Source organism: Biomphalaria glabrata, chromosome 14, assembly GCF_947242115.1.
Source record: "Biomphalaria glabrata chromosome 14, xgBioGlab47.1, whole genome shotgun sequence".
Classification (NCBI taxonomy): Eukaryota; Metazoa; Mollusca; class Gastropoda; family Planorbidae; genus Biomphalaria; species Biomphalaria glabrata.
In genome coordinates, this window is record NC_074724.1 from 8,350,263 (window position 1) to 8,363,437 (window position 13,175).

General features: G+C 34.3%; 1 protein-coding gene across 5 annotated transcripts in view; it reads left to right on the forward strand.

Moving 5' to 3' along the window:
* Positions 1 to 13,175, forward strand: part of LOC106057693 (beta-1,3-galactosyltransferase 1-like) — a 76,476-nt gene that overhangs the window by 43,340 nt on the left and 19,961 nt on the right. The window contains exon 1 of one of the 5 annotated variants that reach the window (XM_056010677.1): positions 9,325 to 9,570. The exons of 3 other annotated variants lie outside the window; for them this stretch is intronic. In XM_056010677.1, coding sequence (XP_055866652.1) covers positions 9,560 to 9,570 — 11 coding nt within the window. In that variant the 5' untranslated portion in view covers positions 9,325 to 9,559. Of the gene's footprint in view, positions 1 to 9,324; positions 9,571 to 13,175 lie in introns of those variants that run through there. One more of the 5 variants, XM_056010681.1, reaches the window with a different exon arrangement.

Below are 13,175 nucleotides of genomic sequence, written 5' to 3' on the forward strand. Positions count from 1 at the left end.
CTAGTAGATTTTTCACCTTTACCTATCCTTAGTCCGTTGGGTCACCACATAAGATCTGTAAACCGTCTTTCTCCATTCCCTTCTGTCCTTTGCCTTGGATATAATTGTATTCCCTCGCACATTCAACGAAGACTTAATCACTCAGTTAACAACACGTGCAACACTTCGCATTCATAACAAGGGGATATGACAATCATACCAAAATATCAAACTAACAATTATTCTCGCCATACCTCTCCCTGACATCCCCCCTCTCACGATATGACTGTTATAAGATAACAGTCATTCAAATATATACATAAATATACATACATACACACACTGTGTCATACACATACTTATATACATATATATAAACATAGCCCTTATTAACCTAACAAAAGAAATATGTCCAGCTATTTACAACAAAGGGAAAGAAAGAAAAGAATAAATGAGAAAAGAATAAATGAGAAAAAAAATAGTGGCATGGAGAATTAAATTACAATTTGAAGTCGGCAAGCCTAGTCCTTTCCACGTTAATATTTAATATGTAAAACAGCAAACATACAAGAAAAGATCAACTCCTATGTATAGCAATAATATACGACAAGATACCATCTCTAATAGTTAAAGGCACGTTTCACATTGTATTGGGAAAAAAAATGAATTCTAACAATTATAACTAATACAACTATGCTAAGTCTTGATAGTGTATCTGCTAGTAGACAATGGTCTGTGGTCAAACTGGATTGTGAATTCACGTAAGTATCAGAGGTATCTGTCTAGGCGTCTGGACACTCGCTGCTGATGACATAATGCCACACTCTATGGATCAGCTCTCTGCCGAGGTACTTTACCGGAAGGATGCAATCCACTTGGTGCAACACACAGCAAGCTATTTCGGCTGAACTGTTTAGATAAATACAATATATTAAGATTTGGTACAACAACAAAAATTAAAATACAAGAAGAGGACAAACAAGGCTGAATTTTCTCTATTGCCAAGTCGCACTCGGGAATTCAGGTGACCCTCGTGGACATTCCCTTCTCAGCAACTGGGAGAGGGGAAACACTACGTCAAGATTTCTTTTTTTCTTTTTCTTGGAAGATTTAGGTACAAAAACATTTGTAGCCTATTGGGGTCTGGTTTAAATTTACCAGTACCAACAACTTGATAAACTCCTTTAGTTAGGTTTAATCTCTTTAATGGTTTGTGTACTCTGTGAAATGGTCTCAGAACATGAATAATATTATTGTCAATAAACTGACAATCAATAAGTTCCTTATCAATAAGTTCCTTCGTAGTTACTTCACTAAACCGACAATCAATAAGTTCTTTAGTAGTTAATACATTTTCACTTTCTTCTCTTTTATATGGTATGTCACTGATATCATTTTCAATATAATGGCAGTCATTTAGTTCCTTATTAGTTAAGACATTTCCAATTAATACTCTCTTATCTTCAATCTCTCTCATATCATTAATAACATAATTACAATCCTTTAGTTCCATATTGGTTAAGACATTTTCAATTACTTTTCCCTTTTCTATCTCACTGATATCATAAACAGTATAATTACAATCATTTAGTTCCTTACTTGATAAGACATTCTCAATTTCTTCATTATCTTCTATTTCACTTATATTATTATCAATATCCTGACAGTTATTTTGTTCCTCATTAGTTAATATGTCATTTTCAATTTCTATTTTATAGTTCACATCTCCTTGTAATGACAGTTTTACTTCCAGTTCCATTTTCAACTTTACCACTTCTATTGCCTTTCTTTCTTATTCTAATTTTGATCTTTCTAGATCTAGTTTTTGTCAGTTTAAATCTTTTAATCTTTCTAGATCTAGTTTTTGTTGGTTTAAAACAAACTCTCGTAATTCATCACCCTCAATTCCTAATATGTGGGCCTGTTCTATTAATACCTCAATTGACCTAGGTTTAAACTCGTCCATGGTAATCACAAATAATAAGAAATATTACTGAATAAGCGAAAATTAATTTATAAAGGTTAAGTTAACAATTAACATTGTTCAATTTACATAAAACAATAAATTATAAAAAGGATCAAAAAAAAAATTCACCCTTTATCTCCCCTACTGAAAAGGCAAAGTACACTCGACCCTGAATGCTCGATACAACAGACAAAAGAAAACTCAACTTATCTGTGTCTGATACCAGGAAAGAAATGACAACTCTTCCCACACGACAGTGTTGCTTTAAGAATGTAGAACTTCTGGAGTGTCAGGTCGCTGTTCGGCCTCCTTGTAAACGCTTTATGACTCACAGCAGATTTAGAGAATGAAACAAATAGAAAACAAAATTATTCAAACATTGATATGATATTAATAGTAATAATAATGGGAGCATACAAAAGAGAAAAATGATTATCTAGTCAGGTAGTACAATAATTTAATAATAATCCAACATCAATGTAGTAAAGGTAGATAAATCACGATTACTTGAGTAATTGCATTCATGTAGAATAATTCAATAGTAAGTGAATACTAGTAGTAGTAGTGCCTCTTTAAATGGCGATGTCTCTAAATCCAATAATCCAATAGTAAGTAAGTAGTAGTAGTAGTAGTGTCTCATTAAATGGTGATGTCCCTTTAAATGGTGATGTCCCTTTAAATGGTGGGTGACGCAATGACCTCGGTATACAAGAAGTAGCTGCAAGTCCACATTAGTCAATGACCTTTCGTAGAGTTCTAGTAGACTGCTTGACTTCAACAATAACGTGTTGATGGCGCAAAAAAAAATAGTTCCTCCGTGTTCTCAAAAATGTAAACAATGTCAAGTTCTTCAGTGTGTGTCAAGAGACTCAAATACTGGCCGAACGAGGCCCAAAAATGTCAACGAGTAGTAGGTTACAAATAATACAGATTGCCTTGAATCCAACTTTAGTAGACAATGTCATGTACAAATACTGTACAATAGTTACTGTCCCAGACCGGACGAAGCTGAAAACATTCCGTATCCTTTTCTTTGCTTGTGTTGCTTATTCTTTATTTTCTTATCGACTTCTTCAACGTGACGAATGACATAACAGGTATAACTGACCTGCCCGGACTAGCCCTCAGATAGATGTCAAGAATAATACTGTATTAGTACACCGGTTAATACACTGGTGTTTAATAGCACAGGTAACAGGTACAACGATACCTGCCCGGACGAATCCTCCAGATGTCAGGGTTCTAATTTTATATATATATTGCTGCTGCTAGCTGCTATGCTCTCCTGTCTCTCTTGTCTTGTTGTGTTTCTTAACTTGGTTCCTGTGGCTCACTTGGGGTTTCTTGAATATTAAATAATACTTGCTTGGTACTTTCTTGGTTACTCAATTATAATTCAATACTTGCTTAACTCAAATACGAACACTTAATATACATTAACTCTAACTCCTTATATTCATGAATATCGATAATACTTTAATACTTAATAAAGCACACAATTATATCACTCTTATGAAATAGTAATACACAAAACACCAGTCCATCAACTTATAAATATATAAATGCACAAATACCAGTCCAGGAAGTAAACGTCCAACCTTCCTGGACCGGGAGCAAGACCTTACTGACTAACACATTCCCTCGCACATTCAACGAAGACTTAATCACTCAGTTCACAACACGTGCAACACTTCACATTCATAACAAGGGGATATGACAATCATACCAAAATATCAAACTAACATTCATTCTCGCCATACCTCTCCCTGACAAACGACAGGCCTGTCCATTCTTTAATGTTGTGTTCCCATCATTTCCTATGTATTTCTCTTCTTCTTCTTCCTGGTACTGTTCCATGAAGGTACTTTTCGAGCCCTGAGGACCTTGTGATGTGTCCATAGAGTTTGAGTTTACGTTTTCTGACAGTGTTTAGCAGGTCTTTGTGGGTTCCAATTGCTGTATTAATTCTGTTTCTAATCTCATCAGTCGTGATGCGGTCTTTGCAAGTGACACCTAGGATCTTTCTGTAGCATCTTAGTTCCATTGCTAGGACCCTCTTCTCGAGTTCTGCACTCATCGTCCGAGAATCGGACGCATATAAGACTGTGGCCATGACCAGGGAGCGCATCAGTCTAATATTAGTGTCCAGTGTTTTGCCTTTGTCTGTCTAGATTATTTTGATTTTTATAATCTCTTATAAATCATAGACGCCTCTTCCCACTTGGCCACTCTAACACAAATTGACAGAATAAGAACTTTGCAATGCTTCTTGATTTTGTAGTAAACAAGGGAATACTATTTCTGGGCAGCGATAATAACATATTACGTAGCATATCTTGCAATACATGTCTGCAAATGTTGACAGAAATTCCTTATAAATATTCCAAACTAGACTTACTATTTCAGATCTAGGGATTTAATAAAATGATTTGAGTGAACGCTTTACACCTGTGTGTTTAAATATAGAAAGTTTTTCCTCGCCCTCCTTCCCCCCCCCCTCTCTCTCTCTCTTTTGGTCTACCTCTTCCTGAATATACACAACGATTAAAGAATACAAATGCATAAACTATATTGGGAAATTTCAGTATAAAAATTTTAGATACAATATTTTATTCTATTCTGTGTTTTGTTTATTTATAAAAGCTTGTTTACATTAGCTATGCAATACAATACAGTAACATAAAAAAAAACATAAAATAACAGGATGTGGAGCACTGTGGCAGTGATCGATGAGACGTAGAAATATTGAGAAATGAATGAAACACTTGATAAACCAAACCTCCCCCCCCCCCCACACACCCACGCCGGCTACTGATTTTCCTAAGAGTTGACTCCCAAAACCTTTCTTAAGTATGGGTACACGTGCAAGCGTGCCCGTGGCCTACCGGTTTCTTAGACTTTGTCCACTCTCTTATTAGTGATAACGGTTCCGCCGGACCCACTTATCTAAGTCATACTTGTAGACAAGGAGTTGGACTGGTTGTCAGAAGCTATTTGAGAAGCATGGCATTGAAAGCTTTTATGAGCAATAGCCTGCTAATACCAGTTACCACAAGGCAATAACAACCTTACAAAACAATAATTATCGTACGCAAATATCGTAGAAAGTACAATTTTCATTGACTTGTTATGAGCAACTATTCTTAAAATCTTAATAAAAAATGATTAGTATAAAGATGAATACACTTATCTAGATGTTGCATTGTGAACCTGGTGTACTGTATTTTAAAAGAATCACGTGTGATGTACTGATACTAAGAAAAATAAAAAATTCTAATATAAAACAAGATTAAAAAGAGAGTTTGTGTTATCACAAAAACTCAGAGGCGGCCCCCGTCGGATACCTGTCGGATCCGCTTATTCACAAAGAATATTCAAGACGTGATTTTATTTCGATTGTCAAAAGTAATAAAGTTTCAAAGATTTAATCGCGTTGTGAAAAAAAAAGTTTTTTTTTCAGTTTTACATGTTTCGGATGTTCCTTCAAAGTTAAAGATAATGGTCCTCTTTCACCAATGGTAAACAAACAACATTTAGCCACGTGATTCTCTATCTCTTCTATACAAATTACGTAATACACACAGGCTGTCACGTGACAGTTTTTTTCGTTGTTTTATCAATATTATCTTAAGACCTCTATATACCTATATTTACTAGATATAGATCTAAAAATATACATTTGGAATAATTTAGATTACATTTATGAAAAAAAAACTAGATAATTTATCAATAGACTGAATGCAATATTGAATTTAAAATTAGTTTTAGTATATTATAACATTGCAATATTGAATTAGACGTTTGGAAATCAAAATCTACACTTTAAGTCTAGAAATTGAAATTTTATATCTTGATCTAGTCTATATCAGTCTAAACTAGACCTAGAAATTCTAGATCTAGAATCCACAATGATTTTAATTAGAATATAATATAGATCTAGTTTTAAAAATCTAGATAAGATCTAAATCGAATTATTATGTCTTTTTTATAAACGAGTCAGATAACGAGGTTTACTAAACATTACTATACCGAATTCTTTTAGCATTTCATTGAAAGAGCTAAATCTATATGGCGTCAAAGGAAATAAAATCCACTATGTCACACGGCCTAGTTAGACAAAAAATGCCTTCATTATTACGAGCACTTTGTTGAGGGTTCATATACATTGGTGCACCGAGTAAGTTCATTTAAAGAATTAATTTCATATGACGTCAAAGGAAAAAATCCACTACGTCACACGGTCTAGTTAGGCTAAAAAAATGTCTTCATCAGTACGAGCAAGTTTTCGAGGGTTCATATACATTGGTGCACCAATTAATTTTTTTAGCATAACATTAAAAAAATTCATTCATATAACGTCAAAGGAAAAAAAATCCATTACGTCACTATTGGCTAGTACCAAATAATGTCTTTATTAACAAGTTTCATGCACTGAGTTCTGTTAGAATTTATTTAAAGAGGATAGACACCGCATTTTTTGTTGTGCATTTCGTCTGTCATCTGTCCGTCCGTCATGTTAATATAAAAACAAGGTTACAAAGACAGTTTTTGTGAAAACACAAATTCAAAATCGGCCCCCGAAGTGGTACACCCAGGCACGTAAAAAGGCAGGTATCAATATTTTCAGAAAGAACATCAGAATTAAATTCTATCAAAGACAAATGACAGAGAGAAAAATGGAGAAAAAAATAGGATGACAGGTCTTGTGTGGTGCCCCAGCGTTCCAGCAGACCAAAGGATAGATGAAAATGAATGCGAAGTTAAATGCAAACCTGGCCTAACTGATGTCTTATAATGAATATCTAATTGATCTAATTTGTAGAGGGTCAATCTCTTATTCAAATCTTTAAAAAAAGAAATAAACATTTCCATACAAAAATTCCTTTGGTTAAGTGTTATAAGGTTGTGGAGAGGCACTGCAGTTCATGCGATAACATGAAAACTTAATTATTAATTGTTATTTTAAATTATGTCAAACTTATATGCATACTAAATAGATTTTTTCTCTTAAAAAAGTAAACATTATTTTTGGGTAAATGTAGTAGTTAGTAGGACAGAACTTACATAACGTAGCAATAAAAAAGTAAAAAAAAATATTTTTTTTTAACAAAAAAAATCTAAAACCATTTGAATAAATGTGTTTAAAATATGGTATTTAATGTCCCCTCTAATAAAGAGCCTCCCTTGTTTGTTAATATTAATAGTGAATAGTTGTAAAAGTGGTGTATTTTAATGAAAAATCTGCTTGCATAAATGATTTTAAAAATCTGATTTTTCGTTTTTAGAAAAGAAAAAAGTAGACGTTGCATCAGAACTTTAAATTGACTAAATATAATGATGTCGGATTTTCACTATCTTTTCTAGTTTACGAGATCTAAACGGGACGGACGGACGGACAGACATACAGAAATTTCACTCAAAACTAATAGCGTCTTTTCCCCTATTCGGAAGCCGCTGAAAACAACTAAAAGCTATTGAAAATTTGATTAACCTTTAATTTTCCTTCCAAAACATCCCAATGGTTTTTAAGTTTGTATAATAGGTTGTTCCGGATGTTTGTATATATAATGAGAGAAAAATAGAATTCCAGATAAATCTAATACCGTTAATTAAATTTTTGGGATGGTCTCGTATAAAAATTAGATGTGCATAGCCTTGTAGAGAGAATTTTATACCATACTTTGGTGTTAGGAAGTTGTTTTCCTTAATAATCGGAACATAATTTTAACGATAATTAGATTTTGTAACGTTTTAGCTAGACAATTAAATGTAGTGTAAGAGAATCGAGATTAAAGGTTAAATCAGATTTTCAATAGCTCTTAGTTTTTTTTTATTTTTTTATATAAACATGACGGACAGACCAACCTACAGACATAACGCACAAAAAATAAGCGTCTTTTTTTCTGATGGGGGAACTAAACAAAAAAAAATATAATCTGATTATTATAAAAATTTTTATGGAACTGATTAGTATCATGTCCTGCGGCTGCTTGTTACGATACTGCTCGAAAATCATAAAAAAGTCCTTTTAAAAAAAATATTCTTAATATTTACATACAAAGTGCATTCTTAGCCTTTATAAACAAACATAAATATTTTCTTTTAATTTTAGCAGCTAGTTGACCAGAAAAAAAAAACACCTTTAGCTAATATTTATATTTGTTGTGAACATTTCTTGTACATTCTATGAATATGTTTGACTTAGTGATACTAAAAATACACAAATAATTTTCCTACTTTGTTAAATATATTATAACATTGCCTCCTTTACATGTACGTAATTGTTTTAGAATTGGTGTATTTTTATGAAAAAATCGCTTGCATAATTTATTTTATAAACTAAACGGTTTGCTTTTAGAAAACCAAAAGTGGTCGTTGCACCAAAACTTTTCAAGCCGCATCGTATGGTGAAATAATATTTTTCATTTTTCTTCTAGTTTTCGAGATCTGAGTGTGACAGACGGACAGACGGATATTTTGCACATACCTAATAGCGGCTTTTCTCCTTACGAGGCAGCTAAAAAAATACACAAATTTTGAGTTGGATATGTATAGACGTGCTAGCCAAATATGACCCGCGGCCTGTGGGCCTTAGTTTAGGTATTACTGATCTTGTGGATTGAATTTAAATCTATGTCAAACTTGGAAAATGTCCCCTTCACATTTTTCTATCATCCCACGAAAATAAAAGTAGAGTGTGATCAAGGGTTTACCCGTTCAGCCAACATATTAATATCCAACATAAAATACTGTGAAAACGGGTTTACCCGATTTGTTCAACATTTTCGTTCTTTAATAGAGATACAATTGGCTATATATTACTCTATTGTTGGGGTCCTCTGGTTGTGGGAGGGACAATAAAAATAAATATACAGTATGGTCTCCGCCATGATCTAATAATTTTTTTTGGTAAGTTTTATCAAGATTGGTTAAACCAGGGGTTCTCTGTGGGTCGCGACCACTTTCCGGGTCGATTGACGATTTGCCAGGGGTCGCCTAAGACCATCGAAAAAATGAATTGTTTTTGTCCATTCTTCTATTGCTGAGTGTGTAAACGGAAGGGTTGGGGTCGCGGCAGAGTGGGGGTGGGGGTTGTAAAAGGGGGTCGCCGAGCCTAAAAGGTTGAGAACCACTGGGTTAAACAGTTTAGATATATATTTCGGAACATACCTACTTTCTTCTTTATAAATTAGATATGGCTCCTTTTGTCTCGGATCAAAATGGATGTGCCCAGATGAGTCACTGGCTTTGGCTTCGGCTCAACACCTGGCAGAATCTGGTGTGACTGATCAAGCCAGTTCTGGAGCGGTAGAGTTTGCCACAGTTCGTGCATGTTGATGCACCTGCAATTGGATAAAGCAACACAAAAAAAGTCACTGTAAACCATTTTTATTGTATTCGTTTTCCAAACAATGGAGAACCACTGAACCATAACCCTCTTGTACCGTACCGGAACCAGTTATCAGCTACCTCGACCCGTTTGGTACTGAATCTCCCCTGTATTGCACTCAGCTTTAGTATGCCATGTTTTAATTCATAAACTTTCACAAGGGGTGATTGTAAGATTAACTAAAGTTTGTTTATATACATCTCCTCATCCATACAACAAATTAAATGTTAAAAAGGTAATGCTTTTGAAGTAAGTTTTAAATTAGCTTTTGATGTGATTCCTTTAGAAAGCAATTTTACATTTTTTACTGCAATAAAATTGATAATTCCATATGTTAGTTTCTGTTTCTGGTTCAAAGAAGAATATAATATTCTTGTAATGGTTTTATGGTGAAATTAATACTCGTAACTCCAAAACTATATGAATTATAATGTTTTGTTTGGTGTAATGCACAAATTGTAAGACAAATTTCCTTATTTACGATAAAGATTATTATTATTATGATAATTATTTGTATATTATTATTATTACTATATCTGTACAGTAAGGCTTTAAAATATAAAACGAGTTACGTGGTATACATTACTTCTTTAGTGTGAACACACTATCTTGATCTGAAGAAAAAAACGAAATTTGGATACAATAAAACTAAAATTAATGTGTAGTATTGTACATTAGTAACACACAATAATATGAGCACCATAACCAAACAATTTGTAAAAAAAAATGTTTCAGTACATTAAGAAATTACTCATCCTGTTATATTATTAACGACTTAATATATATATGTATATATATATATATATATTGTTAGATAGCTAGTTTAGTAAGTTGGGTTACGCACTTTAATGTACTGACAGTGAACGGATATTTTAGAATGACGACCTAGACTTTGGGGTAAGGGGTTAAGAATGACTTATAGAAATTAGTTACCGCTAGACTCTTGAGGGGATAACATCGTTTTATTAGTGACAGACTAGACTGTGGCCCATTCTGTAATAAACGTTTGTTTGAAGTTTACCTTGAGTCAACTTGGTCATTGAATCTGTGTTCCTCTTAATTCCTTATCTGTATTTGTGACGTGCGCATGCATCTAGGATAAATAATCATCTTTAGAAATACTTCAGCTACATCTGACTTATACATGCATCCGTTACAATATACATATATATATATGCGCACACAATTTAATCATTTTATTCCATTAAACGTTTTTGACTACAGATTTCATTGTTGAAGTCTTCTTTTTTGCTTTCTTTTTTAGCCTATGCTTTGGTCTTTAGGCACTCATTTTATAAAACGTAAACAAGACAGCGAGATCTTTACTAGATCTAGATCTAGATATATCTTTACTAATAACTGATCTACACTATTATACAGAAAACATTTCAACTTCTATTTGTCTACATATAGCTTTCATAATTGAAACCAAAAACAAACGAAAACTTATTTATTTTACAAGTAGATCTAGGCCTAGAGTATAGATCTGTACACAATCATTCTCCGCTTGGGTAAACCATCTATCTCTGTCATCTATGTAGCCTTTAGATGATACCTATACTAGAAATATCTAGATTCTAGGTCTACCTATACTAGAAATATCTAGATTCTAGGTCTAGAAAGTCTAGATCCACTTATTTACTTACACTTTATAAACCCTATCCAAACACTTTATACATAATAATTAAAAAAATATTCTTCAATAGCTGTCTACACCAAGACAAATGCCCTGACCCCACAGATAAACTGGTATAAAATAAATTCTATTCATTTCATACTTTTATCAAATATATGTAGGCCTACAAGCAAATGTTTTTATTTGGAAAAATGGATTTTGATCGATTAGCTAAATTTGATAGCTCCATTCATAGTATTTTTACATTCACGCATTCCGCGTTCGCTTTACTTATAACATTATTATTTCGTTTAACTGTTTACAAAAGACTCTCAGTGACTACACCGACAGTGATACGCAAATTGAGACCCGCGGGCCGCGGGTAACATATGGCTAGTATATATATATATATATATATATATATATATATATATATATATATATATATATATATATATATATATATATATATATATGGCTCATTCTGTCTCGGAAGACAATGGATGCGCCCAGATGAGTCACTGGCTTTGATTACGTCTTGAGATCTGGAGTGACTGAAAAAGTCAATTCTGGAGCGGCAGAGTTTGCCAAAGTTCGTGCAAGTATATTCATCTGTCCTAGGGCTAGCTGACAGGCCAGATTTTTCTTTTTCTTTCTCTTGGCTGACGCAGCTTCATTTCTCTTGCATTCGGCTAAGTTCGTTCCAGCACGTATAGTCTGTCTCCATGCTGTCCGGTCTTGGGCTACCTCCTCCCACATATTTTGATCGATGCCCATGGCTCTCAAGTCACGCTTGCAGATATCTCTGTATGTTAGTCTTGGGCGGCTCGTGGATCTGACTATCCTCTGCAAGTTGCCCAACTCTCACTGCCATAAAGAAGTGTGCTCAGAACGCAGGCATTGTAGACCAGGATTTTTGTTGCAGTAGTTAATTTGGTATTTTCCCACACGCGCTTGAAGAGTTTTTCCATTGCTGCAGAAACTTTTCCTATCCTTTTTGTCAGCTTAGTGTCTAAATCTAGCTTGCTGGCTATTGTTGTTCTCAGTGGCGAAGCATCCATGGCGCGAAGGGGTTCAATGAACCCGGGCCCACGACCATTAAGGGCCCACATCCCGTCGTGTAGCAATAATGGCGCAAACGGGTTGATTGCACTTGGCCCATAACTCTTGACCAATTGGGGCCCGCATAAGAGCTTAGGGATTACACTAAAGAAAAAAAATGCACTTTTCCCTTGTTCGTTCATCATGATTTAGATGTGACGTCATTTTTTCTTCTTTCACGTTGGTTGATTTCACGCCCTAGTAGACGTGACTGACATGCTCTACTTTAGTGGTCCGGAAGTGTTTCTTTGCTTTACGTTTACTGGACAGCCTTGGATCTATTTTTGGTAGGACTATTTGACAGTGTTTGCGTTTCATATTGATACTATGGGTTCCATGGGCGTAGCCCCAAGGGGGGGGGGATCGGAATTTAGTGAATGATTTTTTGCTTTGATTTTGTTTATTTTAGGTGAGATTTTAATACTAAACCATCAACTGCCCCAGCACAACCAATGGGGTTTTGAGTTTAAAACCCCTTACCAGGGGGTTTTGAGTTTAAAACCCCCTACCAGGGGGGTTCGAGTTTTAAAACCCCTACCAGGGGTTTTGAGTTTAAAACCCCCTACTAGGGGTTTTGAGTTTTAAACCCCCTACTTGGGGTTTTTGCAGTTAAACCCCCCCCTCTTCTATAAAACAAAACAAAACAAAAATGCAAACGAAAATCTCCTAATTCCAAGAGCACAGTTAAGGGAGATTATGATTTTAAACCCCCCTCCAAAATTTACGATAAACCCCCTCTTCAATATAAAAAAAAGTTAATTACGCACTCAAAATGTTATGAGCGTAGCTAAATGGGTTTTGACTTAGTTTTTAGATTAAACCCCACTTCAGCGGGGTTTGAAGGTAAAAAATACCTCTTTAATAATAAAAACAAAGCAAATTATACACTCAAAATGTTTTGTGTGTAGTCAAAGGGGTTTTGAGATTAAACTCCCCTCCAGTGGAGTTTGAAACTAAAAAGTACCTCTTCAATATAAATAAAAGCTAATTACTCACACTAAAATCTATGAACGCAGCCAAAGGGGTTTTGAGTTTAAACCCCACGCCAGGGGAGTTTGAGGCTAAAAAATACATCTTCAGTGTAAGAAAAAAAGCAAATTACGCATTCAAAATGCTATGAGCGT